Source organism: Bombina bombina, chromosome 2 (assembly GCF_027579735.1).
Source record: "Bombina bombina isolate aBomBom1 chromosome 2, aBomBom1.pri, whole genome shotgun sequence".
Taxonomy (NCBI): domain Eukaryota; kingdom Metazoa; phylum Chordata; class Amphibia; order Anura; family Bombinatoridae; genus Bombina; species Bombina bombina.
In genome coordinates this window covers 59,671,764-59,697,721 of record NC_069500.1, presented here as the reverse complement: position 1 = coordinate 59,697,721, position 25,958 = coordinate 59,671,764, and the positions used below count along the sequence as shown (strand labels likewise).

Sequence of the window (25,958 nt, the reverse complement as noted above, 5' to 3'; positions counted from 1 at the left end):
CATTTTGAAGGTTTACTGGCCCTTTAAGTTCAGGAGTCAACATATTTATACAATGTGTAAGAGCCAGCCAGAATACTAACTAGACAGTTTTATTAGGATTTAAGGAATGAAAATTAAATATAGATATGGTAAGAATACTAAGTAGCCAGAAGTAAACTTTGAGGAGCCATGGCACCTTTAGTGGTTACACAAAAATTTTTTTTTTTTTTTATAAAACAAATGTTTACCGTAAAAATAAGGTTGGCAGACTAAGTGGCCCCTATTTATCAAGGGCTGGCGGACCTGATCCGACACTGCGAATCAGGTCCGCCAGACCTCGCTGAATACGGCGAGCAATACGCTTGCCGTATTCAGCATTGCACCAGCAGCTCACAAGAGCTGCTGGTGCAACGCCTCCCCCTGCAGACTCGCGGCCAATCGGCCACCAGCAGGGGGTGTCAATCAACATGATCGTACTCGATCGGGTTGATTTCCGGCAAAGTCTGTCCGCCTGTCCAGAGAAGGCAGACAGGTTATGGAGCAGCGGTCTTTGTGACCGCTTCTTCATAACTGCTGTTTCTGGCGAGCCTGCAGACTCGCCAGAAACACAGGGCATCAAGCTCCATACGGAACTTGATAAATATGCCCCAGTGTCTCTAACAGCTCTGTAGAGGAGTTAATTTTATTTTTGCCAACAACATTTTAGATTTAGGATATCAAACTCATTGTAAAATGCTTTAGGGCTAAATGATCAGGCTGAAGAGTAAACTGCATTATATACAGAAACACTACTTCCTGAATTGTCTAAAAATCAAGAGCTCTCTTTCCTTCAGATATGCACAGTGACAAATCTCAGAAAAATTACTTTTTAGCAGAAAGTTTAGATTTAGGGCCCCAGGTACTAAACTACATAAGCTGATTCTGAGCCCTTGCGGGTCTGGTTCGCACATGCAAGCCTACTGCCCACAATGTAAGAAGCATGGTAATCAGACCTCTCAGTTGGCGGAGAGAAATCACCCCAAACATGTTCGCGCGGGGTGATTGACAGGCACTTCTATTGCATGATTTGAGACACAAGGGAAGGGGGGGGCTTCATTATGCAATGGTACATATCGGCAGCAGACGAACAGGGGCCGCTGCCATAAGCCATGATGCAAGTTTCTCAAGTTAAAGGGACACTGAACCCAAATTTTTCTTTTGTAAATCAGATAGTGCGTGACATTTTAAGCAACTTTCTAATTTACCCCTATTAGCAAATGTTCTACATTATCTTGGTATCTTTATTTGAAAAGCAAGAATTTAAGTTTAGATGCCGGCCCATTTTTGGTGAACAACCTGGGTTGATGAATAAATTCATCCACCAATAAACAAGAGATCCAAGAAAAATTGATAATAGGAGTAAATTAGAACTTGCGGTTCCCAATTGCTTGGCAGCCTCTTAAATACAGTCGGACCTCGGAGATACTGCGGTTTCAGTTCCAGACCACCGCAATAAAGTGAGTCACTAATTTTTTCCCCAGTTTATATTAAAGTTATATTTACACTATACTGTAGTCTATTAAAGGGACACTGAACCCAAATTTTTTATTTCGAGATTCAGATAGAGCATGCAATTTTAAGTAGCTTTCTCATTTACTCCTATTATCAAAAATTCTTCATTCTTTTGGTATCTTTATATGAAAAGCAAGAATGCAAGTTTTAGATGCCGGCCCATTTTTGGTTTACAACCTGGGTTCTTGCCGATTGGAGGATAAATTAACCCACCAATAAATAAGTGCTGTCCAGAGGTCTGAACCAAAAATTGCCTGAATCCTTAGCTTAGATGCCTTCTTTTTCAAATAAAGATATAGCATGAGAACAACATTTTTATAATAGGAATAAATTAGAAAGTTGCTTAAAATTAAATGCTCTATCTAAATCACAAAAGAAAAAAAATTGGGTTCAGTGTCCCTTTAAGTGTGCAATAGCATTAAGTCTAAAAAAAAACAATGTGCATACCTTAGCTAAAAATAAATACTTATTTTGCGGAAAAAATAAATGATAACCATCATCTGAGCCTTCAGTGAGTACATTTTTATGCTGGTGTGTATATATATTATATATTCATTCGTGTGTGTTTATATGTGTATTTATGTTGGGAAAAACAGCGCCAAAAGACTTGCTGGATACATGGTTGCCACAAACATTAACTTCCTAAAAAGAGCTATATCTGTGAAATGCAATAAAGCGAAGTGCAGTAAAACAGCGAGTGCCTGTACAACAAATTGGTCAAGTACTGCTTTATTTTGTTATTTCAATTGTTCTTCCTTATCGTGAAAAGTTTAAAAATCATTTAACATTTTTCAAACTGTAGTTAAAAAGTGGTGCTCTGAGATCAGGGTGAACTTACTTAGAATAATGAAAAAAGGTGCCAAAAGTAAATTTCTAGTTACCACAGAAGTCTGTTTTTGTCATCAGAAATATATTAAAAAGGGATAGGAAAGGCCAAATGTGCATGGTGCATTTCAATTTGCTATAGAAGCATTAGCAAAAATGCTTCTAGTAAAAGTTATTACCGTTTTTCTGCAGCATACGCACATATCACGTGAGAGCCGGTGCATCAGTTTTCAAATACCATTCTTGCTCAGAGACCTGGCATTGGTGTTTATTGCTTCTAAATACTTAAAGGGACAGTCAAGTAAAAATTAAACGTTCATGATTCAGACAGAGCACAACATTTTAAACAGTTTTCCAATACACATCCATTATCTATATGCACACTATCTGAAGCACCATCTCCAACTGAGCATGTGCAAGATTCACAGGATATACATCTTTACATTTTGCGATTGGCTGATAGCCGTCACATGATGCATTAGGAAGGAAAATGTAACCAATTACATTTGTCAGAAAGAAAATGTACTACTCATTGGAAATTTAAACTAAGTGCTTTTGCATTGTCGTCTTATGCATTTATTGATTGTGCAATTCTACTGTGTTAAGTGGTTGTTTAATTTATGTCATACAAGCTACTGCTGAGGTGTGGTGTTTGAATATGGGATCATGAGGCCCTTGCAGGATATGTGCGTATGCCACAGAAAGACAATAACTTTTACTAATGGAAGTATATTGGGAAAAATGTTTCTATTACAAATTGAAATGCACCTATACACATTTCAATTTTTATCTTTCTATCCCTTTTAAAGGGACATTACACACAAAATACATTTCATGCACCCCCTCTAATTATTGGTGCTGCCATTTGGGAACCACTGCAGGCATCTAAACAGGTTAGTCTTAGGGGTGTGCAATATGGGGGGGGGGAAACATTTTTAAAAAAATGTATGAACTATTGTGATTTCAAAATGCAATTTTATTAAAATATTTTTTAAACATACAATTTGCTTTCAAAACAGCAGCTAGTACTCTTTACAGTTTGAACTGCAGACTGAATAAGTTAGAGAAAAGAGCCCAGCCAGTCCGCCACCTTCCATGTCTGTGCACACCTCAGGGCTGCAGCAACAAACCACAAGATAAGTAAAATGGCGGCTGTAGCGTGCTGTGACACTACCTGATCCACTCCCCTGAAGGAGCAATCAGTGCTGCTGCTGGACTATAAAGTTTGTGTGACTGACGTGAAATGTTAAAGGGTCAGTCTAGTCAAAATTAAACTTTTAGGATTCAGATAGGGCATGCAATTTTAAACAACTTTCCAATTTACTTTTATCATCAAATTTGCTTTGTTCCCTTGGTGGAATTTTTGAAAAGCTAAACCTAGCTAGGCTCAAACCAATTTCTAAACCGTTGAAAACCGCCTCTTAGCTCAGAGCATTTTGAAAGTTTTTCACAGTTAAACAGTGTTCATGTGTGTTATATAGATAACATTGTGCTCACTCCCATGGAGTTATTTAGGATTATGCATCCTTTGGTTAAACTGCATGTCTGTCAAAAGCACTGAGATAAGCGGGCAGTCTGCAGAGGCTTAGATATAAGGTAATCACAGAGGTAAAAAGTATATTAATATAACTGTTGGTTATATATGGGTGATAAAAAGGGATTATCTTTTAAAAAAAAAAATAATTCTGGTGTAGACTGTCCCTTTAAGGAAGCCATATCAGACAGGTTTTTTTGTTTTGATTAAAAAAAATGGCAGCTTAACGCAATTTAGATATTGCATAGCCTTTTATCATGATTAATTGCATCATGTGATTAATTGCACAGCCCTATTTAGCACTGGAATGCAGTGAAAGCTAGATTTCAATATGATGGAACCCATGAATAGAGGGAGGAGGGAAAGAACCTCAATGCTATGCTTATAAAATGTATTTTAGAATTTAATTGGCCTTTAAAGGGACACTGAACACACATTTGTTCTTTCATGATACAGACAGAGCATGCCATTTTAAGCAACTTTCTAATTTACTCCTATTCATTTTTATTTTTTCTCTTGGTATCTGTATTTGAAAAAGCAGGAATGTAAGCTTAAGAGGCAGCCCATCTTAGGTTCAGCAACTGGGTAGTGCTTGCTGATTGGTGGCTACATTGATAAGAAGTAAATTAGAAAGTTGCTTAAAACTGCATGAGTTTCATTTACCTTTAAAGGGACAGTATACACTCATTTTCATATAACTGCATGTAATAGACACTACTATAAAGAATAAGATGCACAGATACTGATATAAAAATCCAGTATAAAATGGTTTAAAAACTCTGTTGAAAAGGCAGTTGGAAAGCCCACTGCAAGTGGGAAATAAGACACTCCCCCCTCCCCCTTCTTTTGCATATGAAAAGACCCTTTACATAAACAGGAGCAAGTTGGAGAAGGTAGCTGACGGTATTCAAATAAAACTTTGGGGCTTGGTTAGGAGTCTGAAAAGCAGAGCAATGTTATTTAAAAATAAGCAAAACTATATTTAAAAAAAAAAAAAAAAAAACTTTATGGGCTATATAAATAGATCTACAAAACATTTATGCAAAGAAAAAATGAGTGTATAATGGGCCTTTAAGGACAAATGCTCTAGAGATAATACACCAGCCCCAGTGAATTTATTTTGTTACAATTTAATTGGCAATATATGGAAATAAATTTTAAAAGATGTGAAACACACCCGATAAAAAAAAAAAAGTCTATATGCTGATGGCATGCTTGCCACAAGGTCTCTTGGGATTTTCTGGTTTGGGTAGGTAAAGGACAGCAAGGTGTTTAATATGTGTCTATTTCAGTGACTGCACATAGAAAATGAGCTGCAACATATTCTACAGAAATAGAGTGTTTTGTTACATGCGCTCTTGAAGACCATTCAATATCGATAAAAGTCTTAAAACATGAATGTAACATTTTTATATTAACCATATAAGATTCAAAAGATCATTGTCCTTATTACATATTGAAAGGATTTCTATTATGTACATCAGCCGGCCAACTCACTGTTAGGGTCACGATACCCAATATAACAAACTGGAAACACTTGAGGGAGAGAGAACTATAAAGCAGGTACAATGTTGAAGGGGAAAAAAAATGTATATATATATTAATTTTAACAGTTTCAACCCAGTAACTGCACAAATGACTAAGAAGTAGCTGCCTGAATATCTCAGAGTCAGTCAGTAATGCCTAAACTTTAGAAATGTCTACGCATACGAGATAAAAAGTGGTTGTTTTGCCAATTGAGAAAACACAGGCTGTGTAAAGACTTTATTAGGGACAAAAGCTGTTGCAATTCTGCAAATATATAGTAGTGGTTTTCTGTTTTATAGAGGTGGGCTGGAGGTGGCAAGTCCTGGTCCTCTTCAGCTGGGATGCTCTAACAACCAAAAGGTATTACATTCATTATACTGAAGGATCTCTTCTTTTTCTGCTGCTTGTGCCAGTGAGCTCACACTTCCTGGGAGTTGCAGAACAGATAAGGAGAATAAAATCAATTGCCCCAAACAAAAGGTTTACTCGGTATTCATAAAAAAATTATATAGATATAGATATGCCATTTTCCAATACTGCTGCAATCTGTATGTGTCGTGGTACAGCTAGACATGGATTAAAAGGGATATAAAAAGTGCAAAACCAAAATGCTCTAAGATGTTCAAGCACTTTTTTACCTGCCCTATTGCTAGTATATAACTGTGTTTAACCCCTACAAAAGGGATAAAACAGTTATTGTCAGCTCCAAAGCAGCAATGCACTACTGGGAGCTAGCTAAATACATCTATTGAGCCAATGACACGACAAATGTGTGATCCACCAATCAGCAGCTAGCTCCCAGTAGTGTATAACACTATTGAATAAATCCACGTACTGATGAATTATAATTTACTGATGTCTGCTTGGGGGTATGGGAGAGATATTCTGTCTTTTTCTAATATCCTATTTAATGTAATAGAAAAAAAACTAACTAACTAAACAATATGTTAAATCTAGATGTTCAAAATTTTTAAATTAAAAATAAAGAATAATGCAGAACAATTCCACAGGAACCACACTACAGATTATCATTTTTTTTTTATAATTAATTAAAGGGGGGGGGAATGTACAAGAGGCTGATAGAACATTAGTTTGAAGAAAAGGAAAAAAAAAAAAAAAATTCTCCAACAGCTTCTTAGATTTACCGGTCACTCCCGCTGAAAAAACAGTGATATCACCAAACACACATAAGCACAAGTTTGTTATTTTAGGGACAATTCTGTGCTGTCTGCAGGAAAGATCTCTTGAAAGACTGAGCAATGTGACTCATTTGTAATGTGGATGCAAATTAGTCAGTTCATTAGAATAAACCAGTTTAACAAGTGCAGTTCTCTTTGAGCTATTTGTAAAGGAATGATAGCAAATTTTATTTTTTTAAGTGGTCTTATAATTTGCAGTGATACATAAACTATATTAAAAAGCTACCATACAATCTAGAAACATTACGTTTTTATGCTGACAAAGATAAATCATTTCAGATTAAAAAAAAAAAAAAGGGGGCTAAAAGTTCATGAGTATAGTATAGGTCCTCCATGTAACAAAAATATACTTACGCTGCTTAATGGTAAAGATTTTATATATAATAAAGTATTGTGATCGAAATTAAGTAAAGGATGGCAAAACATATTCAGTGCCAAAATACAACCAACATTCCACCTCTAAAGAATTTTTTTTAAAAAAGGCAATAATGTAGGGAATTCCCAACAAACAGCATGGTTTTCTTTGTGGTTAGTGGCTGGTTATCTAGAACAATGATTTTTACCTGGTAATTCGGCTGTGATTGTCTTACTGCTCCCTGAAACTTCGTCCTCGTCTGAAGAGCTTGTACTAGAGTCACAGGTGAGGTCACTGTCGCTAGTGCTACTGTCCTGCAACAAGTTGTATTTCTTGCGTGCTGCTGCCTCTCTCTTCTGTCTCAAAAGCCGTATTCTCTCTTTGTGCTTTTGGCTTCTATGTCCTTTGACCTTGGTGACTCTGCCGTTTTGCTTGTCACTTGACTGACGGTTCTTCTTAGCAGCCATAGTTGATGTTTCACTCTCTGATCGAGACCTTCTGGATTTTCGAGCTACTGAAACACCTTGAACAGCCGCATCACAGCCTTCTGTTATTGCTTCTGTGCGGCGTGGCTCATTTTCTTCAGCGGAAGACAATGTATCTGAGTCGGCCAAATGTCCACTAGAGGAAGGAGAGAGCATACAGTGGTTTGAAGAGTCACTTTCATATACTCTGCCAGCTGTTTGTTTGTCACTTTCAGCAGAGGCTAACTGAGATTCGGAAGAGTCTCTTCTTAATTCCATCAGCAAACAAGGCATTGAGGAAAGCCCGGAAGAGTCTGGAACATCCTGAACACCATCTTTTAAACAAGGAGTCTCAAGCTCTAGCGTACTCCCATCAGCCTGTGTATCCACCTTTTGAGTGACCCGAGAAGGCACTTCAGACTCTAAAAGTTCTTCACATTTCCCAACTGCCTCCATCTTCATGTCAAATGTGTCCGCTCTCCCAAGCCTCAGATCATGGAGCACAGATATGGAAGACTATTTATTAACCAGCAACACAACAACCTGAAATGCACTGTAAAAGATAAAGATATATAAATAATATACATTAAAACAAATAATTCATATCAACATCTGTAGAATCTCTTTAAGTTAGGTAATTGGAGTGATCTAGTTTCTTATCTCTCTCCACTTCAACACACCTCAAACCACTAACTAAAGTACTGGATTTGGCTTAATGAAGACCAACATTTTGCCATTATCACTGAAAATCTATTAAAGGTCATTGATCTTCATTAAACACATACAACACATTCTTCATTAGCATGCTTACAATCAATTTACTTAGCCGTCTTAGTATCCTTTGTTGAAGATGCAGCAATGCACTACTGGGAGATAGCAGAAAACCAAGTGAGATAATAAAACAAGGCATTTATGTGCAACCGCCAGCTTCTTAGCCTACCTAGGTATTGTTTTCAACAAAGGATACGTAAGAGAGCAAAACAAATTAGATAATAGAAGTAAATTGGAATGTTGTGTAAAATCACATGCTCTATCGGAATCATGAAATAAAAAAAGTGTTTCCTGTTCCTTTAAGATACCTGACTCTTATTGGTCCTGTAGGCAGAGTTGTCAGCTTATGGCATTATTCCTACCCACAAGAAACCCCCTCCCCATAAACTTTGCTTATAACAGACGAGAATAAAAATACAGTGTTTCGGAAGCTTGATTTTAAATGTCAGGGAGCACAAACAAAGACATTTTTATTAATAGGAAAGTGCTTGACGTAAATTATGTGAATATTTATTATCACTTGGTTAATGGGACATTAAAGTGTGTCATTGTTGTAACAGGTTATATTTAATAGAAATCCATGCAATATGCATTATTTAAAAAGGATTTTATCTTTTATTTTTTAGTAAATATGTGCAGGGTCCATTGCTTCCTGTCAAAGCCCCACAAAGGGGCTGTGGTCTCTACAGAAGGCAAAGTGAGTAGCTTAAACTTTGAAGTGGTTGCTAGGAGACACCTGCACTAGCTCCAGTTTCTTGACAAAAGCTCATTTTGAAAGAAAACAAGCAAGTTGTTTGCTGTTTTCACACTGTCTAGGTTAACTTGCATGTATTTTTTTAACTAAATCAGCAGTGTTTCATATTCCTTTAGACTTTAATAATTCAAATAAGGAGTGTCATTTTTAACAACTTTCCAATTTATGTCTATCGTCCACTTTCCGTCGTACTCTTAGTATTCTTTGTTGAAGAGTAAACTTAAATAGGCTCATGTGCAGCACAATGCACTACTAAAAGCTAGAGAAACACATGGGGTGAGCCAACAACAAGAACCTTATCTGCAGCCAATAATCAGCTAGCTCTCAGTAGGTCATTGCTGCCCTTGCTCTTTAACCAAGTATACAAAGTGAAATTGATAATAGGAGTAAATTGTTAAGTTGTAATAAAAAATACAAGCACTCATCGAATCATAAAAGTACAATTTTGACTTTTTTGGGGGTTTTTTAAACATACAGTTAGGAAGGGGCTTAAAACTTAGCAGCCTTTCAGAAATACAAGACAGGCAGGTTTTTGTATTTAACATATGCAGAATAATCTAAAATTAGGAGTCTGTTGTATCCAGGAAAGACAGCAACGTAAGGAGCTTTCATAGATATATTCTGTGGAGAATATTAAAGCCTCCAGGGATACTTCACACCTGCAAAAACACAATGAACGCAAAAGAAACCTTAATAATGTGCAGTGCAGCTGAAAGAGCCATTTAACCTGTTGCATTAATTACAACCTCCATAATTAAATGCCTCAAGGACAATAACTGGTAAGACGTGACTAAGAAACAAGGAGGTGAACAAATCTGTTAAGACACTTGGTACTTGAGTGTCAGATTGGGGATAAAAGTATTAACATGAAGCCACAATTTAATGGGGTTGTACATTAAAAATATGAGTTGGCTGCCCCACCCTTAAAGGGACAGTTTACTCAAAAATTTTCTCCCCTTTAATTTGTTCCCAATGATCCACTTTACCTGCTGGAGTGTATTAAATTGTTTACAAGTAGCTCCTTTACCCTTATAATGGCATTTGAAATTGTTAATTTAGCATGTGGTATCCCCACCTATTCTGAAAGTTTGTGGCCGCGCGTACCAGCTATAGATAAGCTTTGTAAACACAGCCAGCAGAAGAAATTACACTCCCAGTGTGATAAAGCAGAGATAAGGTAATAAAATGTTGATTTTCCATTGTTCTTTCAAATTATTGGTGATTGTTTTAAGGACAGATCTAAGATAAAGAAGCAGGTATATGTGCACAATGTGATACCGTAATGAGATCAGATTATACCTACAAACTCAACCTATTTTATTAGGCTGTGGCTTCAAAACACAAAATCAGAGCTTTAATATACAGAAATACACCTTAAAAAGCTAATTTTCATACATTTTTTACTCTGCAGTTGGTAAAAAAGCAATTGTAAACACATTAAGGGAAAAACTATTTTACAGTGTACTGTCCCTTTAAGGAGGGGGGGGCGCAGCACAATCACCTGAGCAAATATGCTACACCGATTCTGATTTCTGCAACCTCTACGGACTCCTTGTCTAGGGAGATATTTAAAAGCAGGCATCATTACTTCAGATTCCTTTAGGAAATAAGGCTAATGCACATCCAATAGGTCTAAGGTGCCGGCAATACAGCCTCTTGTGGGGCTCTCTCAATAGTGCAAGAGGTGTACAAGGAGGAAGAACATTATAGGGACATGATTTAGGTAGAACACACAATTTTAAACAACTTTCTAGTTTAGTTATATTATCAAATTGGCTTCATTCTCTTGGTATGCTTTGTTGAACGAGCAGCAATGCACTACTGGTTTCTAATTGAACACATGGGTGAGCCAATGACACATCGATATATATATATATATATGCAGCCACCAATCACAGATAGAAGCTAGGTTCTTTGCTGCTCATGAGCTTACCTAGATAAACCTTTCAGCAAAGGATAACAAGAGAAGGAATATATTTAAATAATAGAAGTAAATTGGAAAGTTGTTTAAAATTGTATGCTTTGTCTAAATCATGAAAGTCTAAAACCGATGTTACTGTACCTTTAAGTCATCTGTAGCGATATCAATGACCTCAGGCTGTGCAACACGTACCATTCCTTTCTGAGTGATGATAAACTAGCCACAGACATAGCCTACGCTAGACTATACAATAGAACTGAAAACTCCCTTTTAATATTTATTAAATCTATCTACAGACACAGCAACGCTTTACTCACCTGACAGGAAGTGTCTGTATATACAGATGTTTAAGCTACAAGTACAAGAGGAAGCAGCATCAGGCCAGCAAGCAGAGTGAGGGTGGTAAGTCAGTGTGTCAAAGCAAACGCAAAGGTAATGTTCTGACAAGCTGAAGTAGTGTACTCGTGCTCTATATCAGGGGTCGAGACATCTGTTTAACATTTAGGAGCCAGACACTGGTATTTGTATATAGATATATAAAGAGAAACTTAAAAAGTAAAAGGGACAGTCAACACCAGAATGTTTCCCGTTTTTAAAGATAAATAATCCCTTTATTACCCATTCCCCAGTTTTGCATAACCAACAGTTATAATACACGTTTTACCTCTGTAATAACCTTGTATCTAAGCCTCTGCAGACTGCCCCCTTATTTCAGTTCTTTTGACAGACTTGCATTTTAGCTCACTCCTCCGTAAATTCACATGCATGAGCTCAATGTTATCTATTTGAAACACATGATCCAACGCCCCCTAGTGGTGAAAAACTGTCAAAATGCATTTAGATTAGAGGCGGCAGTCAAGGTCTAAAATTAGCATATGAGCTCCTAGGTTTAGCTTTCAACTAAGAATACCAAAAGAACAAAGCAAAATGTGTGATAAAAGTAAATTGGAAAGTTGTTTAAAATTACATGCCCTATTTAAATCATAAGTTTATTTTGGACTTGACTGTCCCTTTAAGAACGAGGGGCAAAATTATAGGAGTCAATAGCCCCCCGACTCCTAGGTTTGTCAAGCCCTGCTCTATATAATAGCATGTCTATTCCCGTGTGGTATAAAGTCACTAAGGTATCTAGTCTCTTTGAATAACATTTTACAAGCTGTGCTTTGTTGTACCTATCCGATTACTTCTGTCTGAATGTAATTTCAAGTTTGACTAACATATGCCTAACCTTAGTATGCAAAGGCTGACATTTTATTCTATATGTAGCATAGTTTAAGATTTGTGTCCAATTTTTTTATGAGAGGATTGGTGAATAAATTAAACGCAAAAAAAATTAGATGCATTCTTTTCAAATAAAGATAGCAAGAGAACGAAGAAAAATTAATAGGATTAAATGAGAAAGCTTAAAATTGCATGTTCTATCTGAACCACACAAGAAAAAAAATTGTGTTCAGTGTCCCTTTAAGATATTTTTTGAAGCTGCAGATAATCCAGATGCATTTTAGGATTGTTTTCTGGGTGGTGTTCTGTGATCTGATAAGCTATCATGAAGATTATTTAATGCCTCTTCTCTTTTTGTAGAGTCCAGCTCTATTTATTATCAGCGTTCAAAAGCCTCTAAAGAGGGCAACCAAAAGAAAACAAATCTTACAAAGAACAAGGCTTCATGAAATATACAGGCTCTTCAGAGGTTACCGATATGAAACATCCTTGAGGAGGGAGTATTTCCCTTATAAAACATTAACCAGGTTCTCATTGCAGCAGCAGGCCGAGGCGGACACAGTTCAATTAGCTAAACTGCTCGTTTTCCTATTTTGAGATGTGATACCTCCTGTGGCATGTGATGTTAAGTGGAGACCAAAATGTCTACAAATGCGCTAAATACTAATTAAAGCAGCATTATCCCACAGAAGAAGAATGTACCTCTCATTTACTGTGTCTCAAAAGGCAAGTGGCACCCCAGGAAATGCCTGCCCAGCAAAGCAATGTTGTTCAGGATGTATTCAAAGGATAAAGCCTTACAAAAAAAGTATTCCATAAAGCTAAGCTATGATGATGTCTGGCAGTAGAATCAAATCAGTCATCTCTCTCTCTCAAACACTATGTGATTTATTATTATAATGTTTCATCTCTGATTTTGTTTTAATAGGTCTGTGAAACCCCATTCATGGATTTTAAACCTTGGAACCGTACAGCCACAGCACCTACATGTTTTTGGATTATTGTGTCAAATGGGTTAACCCTTTGCAATATGCTAAAATTTTGTGAGCTAAGAAGAAAGATACCATTATGCTATTGAACTATTTTTAGCCTAGACTCTTATTTTTTTGTGACAACCTCAGGTGAAGGCTTTGACACCCCAGTGTGCCCCAATATGCCGATAGGGAACCCTCACTTTGTTTAATCAACTATGAACTTTATATAGTAAACAACTGCTGTGCACCCGATGATCAAGTTATTTCCTTCCCCTGGGGCAACAGTTGCAAAGGCTCCTACAAGAGAAAACTGTGTGGCTTGAATAATTAAAACTAAAGAACACGACAGTACTCGACAAATCCTTCTGCCTTCGCAGAGACTAAATTAAAACACATCTGTTCACTAGGACCAACTGCATTTTTTGGCAGTAGGCAGCTTTCTGCTGGAGTTAATACTGTGCAGACTATCCTCTCCTTATAAGAGGCCATGATTTTATATCACAGTGACTGCAGTTTACAAACTGAAGCTAATACAACTTTCTTCAATATGCACATCATATAAGGTTTATAGAGAACATCCATATTGTATATTAAATGGATGTAAAATAAATATAAAAAAAAAAGGAGCCAGTATTGAAATTTTAGGATATACATTTCCTGCAATTTATAAAACCCTGCAAATCTATAATAAATAGAACTGAAGCTAATCTAGAGGGGTACCGATTATCTGTCTCACCGTCAGCCTGCACATAAAACACTGATTGTTTCATTTAAACAGCTGCCCTAAAATAATTATTAGGTCAGCTCTCAAGCAAAATGATAACAGACATAATACATTTATTTGAAAAAAAAAGGAGGGGAACCGTGCTGCTTCACAGATAGAGTGCAAGGTCGTACATAAAATCTTACAAGTCAATCCCTACTGCTGTGACTGACAGATTGGGGCTGATAATTGACTAGTATGTGGCAGAAAGGAGTACAGCACTCATTTTATTTATATGCAGCGGAAAAGGGTTATTTAATTTTTTGTAAATATTGTGAGAATCATTTTGCAGATGCACAGTGATGGGAAAAGCATGTGGCAATTTTTTAACACAAAGTGGAATTAAAGTTAAATATTCTTGTTCTAGAACGGCAAAACTCTTAAAGCGTCACCCCAGAGGCAGAACTTTTCTTTACTTTCCTTGATGAGATTTTTTTTGTGAAAATGTTTCTGCAGGTCATTTTTAAATAAAATTCAATTTTAAATTAGACAGCTACACTAAGGCACCAGAAGAATAAAGCAATTTGTAATGTTTTGTAATATAGTGCAGTAGTTGAAAATTGCATTGCAAATTAGTTGCATTAAAAAAAAAAAAAAAATTAAAATGTCTCCTTAATAAATCTGTTTCCTTTTCTCTTGGTCCAACATAGAAATGTAGTAAAGTAATCAAAAGATGCAGTGCTCTTACATTCAGAATAAACAGCTTTGCAGACTGGGAAAGGCTAAGGGGCGGATTTGAAAACAATCTCTGAGAGCATGTTATCAAGCAATGTGCTGCTGCTTTTGCAGCGCTACTGCATATTTGACTGCTCACTTCAAACAGCACTTTGCCCTGGATGCACTGTGTTAAGGAAAATGTATACAGTGCAGCTAGAGCACAGCTCTGTTTGAAGAGAACTAATGTGAAGCAGCACTAAAAAGTTCATGCCTAACAGTTCCTGCATGTGCCCTGTTCTTTCTACAGACATGCTGCATTTTCTGCGATGGCATCTCACATCACTGTAATGTTGTGCCTTGGGGAGGGTCATAAAACCCCAAAAAAAAACATTTCATTATTCAGACAGAGCACACAATTTTAAACAGCTTTCCAATTTATTTCTATTATCAAATGTAGGGTTGCACCGATACCATTTTTTAAGACTGAGTACAAGTATGTCATGACAGTTTACCAAGCACAATACAGACTAATAATTTAAGATAGCTTCTTTATAATTATGAACTGTAACTCAAGACATTTTTAAATAAGTAAACAGTTTTATTTGATTGTTGTCACAAAGTTCATAGAACATGTTTATAAATAAAAATATTACAATAAAATATATTAATAACAAAAAATAACAGCTGCAGCAGTTGGGGCTGGAAAGCTACAATTTAAAGGGGTGATTACTGGATGCAATGTGGTTGTAGGGTGCCTATATAACAACCTAACATTTGTATTTAATACAAAGTAATATAATTTAATTCTGAAAAAAACATTGAGGAAGGAGTGTCCCAGTAATCATCTGAGAAAAATGGGGCATTTGCATTCTACTGACTCAACAGAAAATAGGGCTGGTCTTCATATTTTTCCAGGGCTGCTTTTTATTCCCAGTCCAGCCCTGGCTAAGGATGTTCCTCAGAGTACAGTATGTTTTGAACACAATTGTTCAAGATGAGAACTAGCAGTATAACAGGCAATCTAGAAATTAGAATAATTTTTCAAATGTTAGTGGCAAGTTCTTATTAAGGAACAGAAGCATCTCTGCATGTTCAGCTATAAGTCTGTTTCTTTTATCAGTAAGGACATTTGACGCTAAGCAGAACAGTCTTTCACTATTCACACTAGTGCATACATGGGGCAGAAAGATATTTTTAGGCCATTTTTGCCAGAGCTGGAAATCTCAGTTTATTACCTGCCCAGTATTTCAGGGGTTTGTCTGAATGAGATAAAGTGATCTCTTAGGCTTCCAGCTGTATACTAGCAGCTTTTGGAGCACTGCTCTCAAACGTACATTAATACAAATAACAGCAATTTGTATTGACAAATCAGAAGTGAACAATTTTTAGTTAAGTCTTCACTCCAGCTTAAAATGAAATGGGATAATGCAGTTTGAAAAATGCCACAAGATGGTGTATGGGTAGGAAGTGGAGGTATTGGTTTAAGTATCAGTGCATTTGCATGAGTACAAGTACTCATGCAAATACTTGGTATTGGTACAACTCTAATCAAATGTGCTTTACTTTCTTGGTATCCTTTGAAGGAGCAGCAATGCATTACTGGAAGACAGCTGAACACACTGGGCGAACCAATGACAAGAAGCATACATGTATAGCCACCAATCAGCAGCTAGCACCCATCACTGCATTGCTGTTCCTGAGCTTACCTAGGTATTCTTTTAAACAAAAATACCAGGAGAACTAAGCAAATTAAATAATAGAAACAAAATGGAAATAGGTTTAAAATTGCACTATTGGAATCATGAAAGAAAAAGTTTGAATTGTATGCCCCTTTAAACTTCACACTATTCACAAATTTTATTTATTTTATATTTAAAATTCAAAGACACAAACATGATTTGTGAGAAAAAAAACGTCTGAATTCCTAAATGATAAATAAACAGTATGTATTTTGTTTTTGATGGCTAAGCTGTTTGGGTTCATGCATGTCTGAAACACACACAAAGGATGGGATTAAGGAAAAAAATCAAGTAAGATGTGCGTCATGGTTTAATAGATGCACAGACCTATTTTTTTTTACTTTTACAAGGTGTCATCAGAAAACAACCTCTACAAAGAGCTTGTTATTACCGTTTAGCATTCCTAACTGATGCATAACACAAAGTATCAGAATGGCTTGATAAAGTGATGGTAAATCCTAGCACTGAAATGCTAGGATTTACCAGCGCTACAAATAAAGGGAACAATCAGTCATGAAGTAAATAATTACTTCATGCTGAAAGTTCCTTTATTTGCCTGCAGCGTATGCCGCACTAAGCGCCCCAGGCCTCCCAAAGCAGGACACCATTTTCTCAGTGAGGTGACTTTCCGTCTCTAATAAAATTTGATTTCTTCTCATGGTATTCTTTGTTGAAAGCTAAAACTAGGTAGTTTCTAAGTCCATGAAGGCTGCCTCTTATCTCAGTTAATTTTGACAGTTTATCACAGCTAGTTCATGTGTGCCATATAGATATCATTGTGTTCACTCCCATGGAGTTATTTATGAGTCAGCACTGATTGACTAAAATGCAAGTCTGTCAAAAGAACTCAAATAAGGGGGCAGTCTGCAGAGGTTAGATATAAGGTAATCACAGAGGTAAAAAGTGTATTATAAAAGTGTTTGTCAGAACTGGTTAAAGGATAATAAAGGGATTATTTAACTTTTTAATAACAATTCTGGGGTAGACTGTCCCTTTATACTACATACTAAGAGTCATGGCTCCTAAAATTCTAGTTCATATTTTTTTTTAGATTCTTCTATTTACACCTGTATATAAAATAATTGTCAGGGTCTTAGCAAATTGTATGATAGCTCCCTGTTATCAGATGCATCACTAGAGCCCCAGTTTAAAAACAATGTGATCTCATGCACTACTTAGTATTGCTTTGTTTACCCTCAACCCTTGTAGCGCATCTTGCTAAGAATCAATGAAATTATAGATGTATTAAAACAAGTATGTATAAAATTACATATATACAGCCAGTCTACCAACATAACCAGGCGCAATGAAACTAGGGCTCCAAAATGTACCTTCTAATGCTTAAATCGTCGTAACAGCTTCCATATCACAATATATACGCTGTTCCCGACTGATAAGTAACAATCTGACCCTAAAGCTACATATTACAGTGTAGAGAAATAACAGAGCTTCTAATACCAAGAGAATAATAATACTAGTGGAGTAATAATACCAGAGGGTAATAATACTAAGAGAAAGCTATTAGCCCGGGTAGTCAAGTCACCGGGTCACAAAGGGCCTTCCCTGTGTTTAACTCCTGGGTTGCCAGAGGAGTACGGATTAAGCTACCCTGTGTATCCAGCTCTGTAAGTAAACAAGCCCTCTCCTCCCGCGGCCTAAATCCCCACACTACACTCACCGGTTCCGTCACTCTGCGGGCCTCACCCGCGCGCCGGCTGCCGCACACATCCCGCAGAAAAGCACGGCCCACCCGGCTCCACTAACTCAGCTAAGATGTCATCTCACGTCCTCTTGCGACGCTCCCATGCGTCACTTCCGGAGACAGAAAGGGCGGCATACTTGGCTACAGCAACCAATAGAATGGCGGAGGGGAAGAATCGGAGGTTAGACATCATAGATAACTGATGTGTACCAGAAGGGCTAGAATGTAAACACCTGCTTGGTGCGGAAGTAGGAGGGTTTTTGGCAATGACGTCACAGCAAGGAGACGGGATAGGCAGCCGTGCTGGAGAGGGCAAAGCTAATAATCGGAAATGCCGAGATACTGAATCTGAGTGAGTCAGTGCTGTGTTGTGTATGGCCATAAGGTTTGTTAATGAGAGAACAAAGTCACGCGTTAATTATTTAACTGTGAGTATTGTAGTCCCGTGTGCATGTAACTATTTAGTATAGTCGTCACTTATCAGCAAATATTCACGTGCATTGTGTCATCATGATGTGTACCTGTGCTGTCACGTGACCTACTTTGGGTAGCAGCGCCGTCACGCAGACCTGCCAACTTAAAAAAAATAGTTCATGTGGTGTACTAAGTTTTTTGCATATCATAAGACGCCACATTAAGTGACGTCACTGTGACGTTGTTTTTTTTTTATAACAAGCAATCCCCCATACACACTTACATGACCCACTCGCCCACCATGCACACACTTACATGACCCACTCGCCCACCATGCACACACTTTCATGAACCACTCGCCCACCATGCACACACTTACATGAACCACTCGCCCACCATGCACAAACTTACATGAACCACTCGCCCACCATGCACACACTTACATGAACCACTCGCCCACCATGCACACACTTACATGAACCACTCGCCCACCATGCACACACTTTCATGAACCACTCGCCCACCATGCACACACTTACATGAACCACTCGCCCACCATGCACACACTTACATGAACCACTCGCCCACCATGCACACACTTACATGAACCACTCGCCCAACCATGCACACACTTACATGAACCACTCGCCCACCATGCACACACTTACATGAACCACTCGCCCAACCATGCACACACTTACATGAACCACTCGCCCACCATGCACACACTTACATGAACCACTCGCCCAACCATGCACACACTTACATGAACCACTCGCCCAACCATGCACACACTTACATGAACCACTCGCCCAACCATGCACACACTTACATGAACCACTCGCCCACCATGCACACACTTACATGAACCACTCGCCCAACCATGCACACACTTACATGAACCACTCGCCCAACCATGCACACACTTACATGAACCACTCGCCCAACCATGCACACACTTACATGAACCACTCGCCCAACCATGCACACACTTACATGAACCACTCGCCCAACCATGCACACACATGAACCACTCGCCCAACCATGCACACACATGAACCACTCGCCCAACCATGCACACACATGAACCACTCGCCCACCATGCACACACTTACATGAACCACTCGCCCACCATGCACACACTTACATGAACCACTCGCCCACCATGCACACACCTGAACTATTTGCCCACCATGCACACCCTCACATAAACTCTCACATGATCTAAGCACCTCCCATGCACACACTTACCTGAACCACTCGCCCGCCATGCACACACTTACCTGAACCACTCGCCCGCCATGCACACACTTACCTGAACCACTCGCCCGCCATGCACACACTTACCTGAACCACTCGCCCGCCATGCACACACTTACCTGAACCACTCGCCCGCCATGCACACACTTACCTGAACCACTCGCCCGCCATGCACACACTTACCTGAACCACTCGCCCGCCATGCACACACTTACCTGAACCACTCGCCCGCCATGCACACACTTACCTGAACCACTCGCCCGCCATGCACACACTTACCTGAACCACTTGCCCGCCATGCACACACTTACCTGAACCACTCGCCCGCCATGCACACACTTACCTGAACCACTTGCCCGCCATGCACACACTTACCTGAACCACTTGCCAGCCATGCACACACTTACCTGAACCACTCGCCCGCCATGCACACACTTACCTGAACCACTCGCCCGCCATGCACACACTTACCTGAACCACTCGCCCGCCATGCACACACTTACCTGAACCACTCGCCCGCCATGCACACACTTACCTGAACCAGAACCACTCGCCCGCCATGCACACACTTACCTGAACCACTCGCCCGCCATGCACACACTTACCTGAACCACTCGCCCGCCATGCACACCCCCACATAAACTCTCACATGATCTAAGCACCTCCCATGCACACACTTACATGAACTACTCACTCTCCATGCACACCCCCATATAAACTCTTGCATGATATATTTACCCACCATACACACACTTATATGAACTACTCACCCACCATACACACCCCCACATAAATTCTAACATTATCTACTCACTCGCCATACGTAACAAAATAACGTTTTGGGTTTCATATCAATTAAAATTACAATTTTACCTTTAGATCCGCTAATCTAAATCGCTGTCACTCCGCCTGGTTTAAAAAAATAAAATAATATATTTTTACATGACCAAGATCATCTTCTACATTCTGATAGGTCTCCCAGTGGCGTCTGAATTCTAACTTTACGCCCCTAAATTAAAGTACGCATGTGTGTCTCATTGAATGACAACAAAGAAGCACGTTCATGAGACACGCATGCGCATTGCAAGTGGGACCGCTCTTACTATTGAAAACAGAAAATCCGGAAATGAGCGGGTGGTTGGAGCAACATAAATATCGGTATGTTCATATAATACTAAAAAAAAAAAAAAAAAAAAAAAAGAATGTATTTCTTTAAAAAAAAAGGTAGCGATTACATAGAGGTTTAGGAGATAAATAGATATTATTAAAGATTGGTCCGAAAACGTACTTTCACTTTAAGCTAACATTAATTAATATTAAATGTTTGTTGCTGGCGTTATCAATTTATGTTAAAGTTTTTGCTCTGGGGTGCTTAAATAGAATTTATAAATGACAGAGTATGTTATAATATTTACATTTAAACTATAGTTATTGCATTGTCTTTTTATTTTGCATTTTTTGATTATCCAGTCCCTCTGCATTAAAAAAATCTAAACAGAGTAGACTAGCATCATCATAATTATATGCCTTAAACATTACGGGGTCAAACAAAAACGCATATGTGGGTATTCAGACTTAGACATTCCTATATTCATAGGGAATGCAAAGAAAATACTCTATAAGTTTAACTAAGACGGTATAGATAACCATAGGCACTCATCTTATGTCACAAATAATTTGAATAAGACTGTTATAATAAAGAAATCTCAACAGGAAAGTGCAATATTCCATCTATGTATTTTATCTGAATCAAGATTGACACAATTTGAATAAAGGTCTTGCATGTGAAAAAACACGCACATCAACCAGTATTACATAGTAGTACTTTACTTGGTTAGTAATCCGAGTGTGTTAACTTTAATGAGATTTACCAAATTATTCCGAATATATGTATACTAGATAAAAAGGTAGAAATCATAAATATCTCCCAGCCTAACATTGAGTACTTTTTACCACAGAAGAAATACAAACTAAAAAGTAATGCTCATTAAACGTTATCTTTCCTTCAGTGGCTAAAATTTGTGAATCAAACAAACTAGCCAAAGGGAGAAAACCTTATTGTAAAATCTAATCCGTGGAGAACAATAATAAACCACGGCACATTATAAAAACCTGTATGTGTCTATCTTAATACAGCAAATCATTAAATCTCAACTTAAAAAACTATGACACACAATGGAAGTTTTATTTACACTAACCTAATCCAATTTGTTACATTTTAACAAGAGAACGTGCAACACATTCTATTCGAATCTGGGAAATATCGTAACAAGAGAAAGTGTAACATATACATGAGCAGATACAAAAAATACTATTGTGTATCTACATTATAAAAACTATGTAACACAGTAAAAACTCCATCTATACAATTGTAGAATCAACCACCTGTATGAATTATTAGAACAAACTACATGTGGTAACAGTTGATGAGTTTACCATTGCAAGAATTAGACCTTAGCAATATATTCAGGACAAGTTGAGTTTACAAAGTAGGCTATTTAATATCACTAACTTCAGCCTTTTCTATTCATATATTACCTAAGAGAACCAAAGTGGTAATCTTATCACATTACATATTATATATTTAAACTAACCGTGATAAAAATATCTATTCAGATACTGAAAACTACCCTTTCGACTATTAGGTACATAAAACCTATTGTCAAACAGCTATAACTATTGAAGTGTCATATAGGGATTAACCATTAAATACTACCCACTTATAGTAGATTTTAAGGACTGTGATATTGTTGTTAATCATTCAACAGTTAACCCAATTGACACACGCATGATAACGGTCCTTTAATACACCTTATATTCTCCATACCCACATCTAATATACAGACTCTACAGACTATTTAGAATTTTCATTATTCTTAATATGCCAGTTCTGTAGATATCACCAACTTGAGACCCCAGAATGTCTACCTCAATACTCTCCTTTTTCTAATATAACATAGCCTCTATTATAGCTAGTGTTTTTAATGATGTGTTGTTTTCCGCTAATTTTATCACTGTTAAATTAATAAACGTTAAGTTTTAATTTAGTGAGGTTTTTGTATACTTTGAGAACATTATCATTTCAATCTCTGATTAGTCTTTTTGAATGTCTTGGTTAATTCCAGTTTATTCACAAAGCTCTCGAGTGCTATAAGTGTACTCTTTTCAGTGGTTATTAATTTAGCCACGTTCAGTCTTCTAAGTTGCAGCCAAGTACACAGCACCGCTGACTCAAGTATTACATACTATTACATCTGGAAATTATTCCAGAAGTAGTTATAGTAAGAGATCCTGAGCTTAGTCTTAAATGTAATTGTAGTGCCATTGGTCTCCCCTTCTTTTCTTTCATAGCATCATCAGTAAATGCATAATAAAAAGAAAATGCAAAAGCACTTAGTTTGTATTTCAAATGACCATGATTTCTTTTGGACAAAATTTGAGTTAGTTCTATTTTTCCCTCTCACTGCATCATGTTACAGTCATCAGCCAATCACAAAACGTATATATGTATATTCAGTGAATTCTTGCACATGCTCAGTAAGAGTTGGTTCCTCAAAGTGTGTAAATAAAAACGATTGTGCACATTTTAGATAATAGAAGTGAATTGAAACGTTGTTTAAAATTATATGCTCTATCTGAATCATGAAAGTTTCATTTTGACTTTATTGTCCCTTTAATGGCCCTTTAACAATTTTGTATTTGCACTAGATCTATTTTTTTATAAAGGCTTCTGTCGGACTCGAGCAACTAAAAAAAAAAACAAATTTACCTAACTGGGTGAAGTTTCCAAACTCATGGAAAGTGTTTTTTTTTTTGTTTTGTTTTTTTAACTGTTCAGGAAAGTGGAGAATCAGCGTGGTGACAAAAATTGTGAAGACACAGCATTATGGCTGGCGCTCTCCTCACACGAGAAGTGATCTGCTCTGTGACGGCTGCTGTGCTAGGCTCGCGGTGCCATCGGATGATTACATTCTCCAGGATATCTCAGACACCAGCAGTGTTCAGCCACGTACCTATAGGCAAGATAGCACCAAGAGAAGATGAGCGGATCCAAGCAGTGAGAAATACGTGTGAGTAATTCACTCAACAGTAACCTCTCCCAGTTATGGGATGTTAAAGGGACAGTGTTCTGTAGAATTGGTTTCCTACTACTTATTTTTTTTTATTTTCTTTTTACCAGCATCAAAGTATAAAATGTATGGGGAGAAAATCCTCCATTAGGATTATTTTTGTGTATGAAATAGCCTTTTTTTTGTTCTTAAACACCAGAGTTCATGACATTTTAGCTAGTTTTGGAGCCGTATTTCTTCTTGTGAAAGTGCAACACATTTAGGTCTGTATTAGTACAGATTTTAGTGTATTGAACATTCTCAAGAATAATTTTATTATTTATATCTTCTATCCCCCACTGGTAGTGTCATTTCTTCTGCTGGCTATGTTTACACAACTTTTCTATAGCCAATATATTAATATAACCATGTTGGCTGTGCAAAACTGGAGGATGGATAATAAAAGAATTATCTATATTTTTAAACAATAACATTTTTGGAGTAGACTGTCCCTTTTTAAATATGGCATTTGGATACGTAATATGGTGTCCAGCAGCACAGCTGTGCAAATCAGCCAGTGAGCTTCATAATGCTCTTTCATATATTTTGGTAAAAAAAAAAAACATTTAATGTCCCTTTTAAATTGTGTATTTTTTGCATATTTATCATGGCTGTAATTTGTTTTCTAGCCACAATCCAGGCAGAAAACCACAACCAAACAGAACTATCCGAAGACATGTGAGTTGAGATCTTATTCTGTTTTATAGAAATATAGTTTTATGGACCTGGGGCATTTAAAGGACATTGTTCTGTAAAACTTTCTCCCCAATTATCTCTTTTTACCTGCTGGTGCATTTATAAATTGTGTACAACTACAAATTATGTATCTGAATTTGCTGGTTTTGCTACACACACACTTAACATATCAATACCTAACTAATCACATTTAAATGTAGAGAGAGATATGAGCAGGTCTGTGCCTTCTGCAGCCTCAGCCCATTAAAATGGACAAATCCTTGCTAAATTATAAGTAAGGTTTGATGAGCAAAAACTGCTAATTAAAAAATCAAAAAACAATGAAGCAGCAATTTTCATATATTTCATACTCTGCAGCTAATATAGCAAGTAATTGGGAACACATTTTCCAGTATAATGTCCTTTTAATTACTGTATGTAGAGCCATCCAATTTCTGTATTGGATGCATATATTTCCAAGTCCATTGCCACATAACTTGTTATAGAATGATCTACTTAAAAAGGTTGAGCATCCAGAAAAGGTTAAATCAATGGCCAAAATAATCAACCAAGGTGTTTTTGTTTTTTAAACACCTTGAGATTTTTATATAAAATGTTTAGTTATACATAATGAAACAACTTTGTAATATATTGGCTTATCAAGGCCAACCCTGCTGCATATCTATCCCTAATTGGCTTTATCAGATAAAAATTGCAAAACAATGCACTTTATACAACTGTATTACTGAGGCTAGCCTTGTTGTCTGTGGACTAAACCCCAGATTGGTTCGTCCAAATAAGGCCCAATGGTGGATAATTGCAGTAAAAAGGACGTTAATTTGCTTTAAAACATTAACGTTAACGCTGATATGTTATTCCACAGCAACACATCAAAAAGTCTTGTATTTATAAGTTTAATGAGCTTTTAACGTTCCTTTTTAATATCTTATCCAGAATTAAAAAAATGATCTCTATCTATTACCTCTAATTTATGTAAATTCACAGCAACATTTCTTTTCCCACATGAGTATTACCCAGAATGATATTTGAAAATTGTGTAATAATGTGTCTGAATAACTAAACATTGTTTTCTTCTTCTTTTCTTTAGAGTGGAAGTTGTGTTTGTGGATAGATCTGGAAGTCGTATTCCAGTGAAAGGTAAAATAGGAGAGAGTGTCCTGGAACTGGCTCATAGGCATAGCATTGAGCTGGAAGGTGAGTATCTTTGTTTAAATTAATGTGACCCCACCTGTCACAGATTAAAGGGACAGGAAAGTCAAAATTAAACTTGCATGATTCAGATAGCCCATGTAATTTTTAGACACTTTTTTAAATTAACTTGTATTTTCAACGGTGCTTTGTTCTGTTGGTATCCCTTGTTGAAAAAGAATACGCACATATCCTACAGTAGTGGAAGCAAGCTGCTGATTGGTGCCTGCACACATTTGTCTCTTGTGATTGGCCAACTAGATGCGTTCCGCTAGCTGCCAGTAGTACAGTGCTGTTCCTTCAGCCATGGATAACAAGAGAATGAAGCAAATCAATCTGCTTCCTAATTGCTGTC

General features: G+C 37.3%; 2 protein-coding genes across 5 annotated transcripts in view; one reads left to right on the top strand and one right to left on the bottom strand.

Moving 5' to 3' along the window:
• ARK2N (arkadia (RNF111) N-terminal like PKA signaling regulator 2N) overlaps positions 1 to 18,047 on the bottom strand; it is a 317,986-nt gene extending 299,939 nt beyond the window's left edge. Inside the window, exons 1-2 of the mRNA XM_053701074.1 lie at positions 17,913 to 18,047; positions 7,179 to 7,987 (exon numbers count right to left, since the gene is read on the bottom strand). Of these exons, the coding sequence (XP_053557049.1) occupies positions 7,179 to 7,896 (718 nt within the window). The 5' untranslated portion in view covers positions 7,897 to 7,987; positions 17,913 to 18,047. The remainder of the gene's footprint in view (positions 1 to 7,178; positions 7,988 to 17,912) is intronic.
• A 153-nt stretch (positions 18,048 to 18,200) lies between these two features.
• FDX2 (ferredoxin 2) overlaps positions 18,201 to 25,958 on the top strand; it is a 35,382-nt gene continuing 27,624 nt past the window's right edge. The window contains exons 1-4 of one of the 4 annotated variants that reach the window (XM_053701072.1): positions 18,201 to 18,288; positions 23,449 to 23,680; positions 24,349 to 24,397; positions 25,503 to 25,552. In XM_053701072.1, coding sequence (XP_053557047.1) covers positions 23,497 to 23,680; positions 24,349 to 24,397; positions 25,503 to 25,552 — 283 coding nt within the window. In that variant the 5' untranslated portion in view covers positions 18,201 to 18,288; positions 23,449 to 23,496. Of the gene's footprint in view, positions 18,365 to 23,448; positions 23,681 to 24,348; positions 24,398 to 25,502; positions 25,610 to 25,958 lie in introns of all 4 variants that reach the window. The other 3 variants (XM_053701069.1, XM_053701071.1, XM_053701070.1) reach the window with 3 other exon arrangements.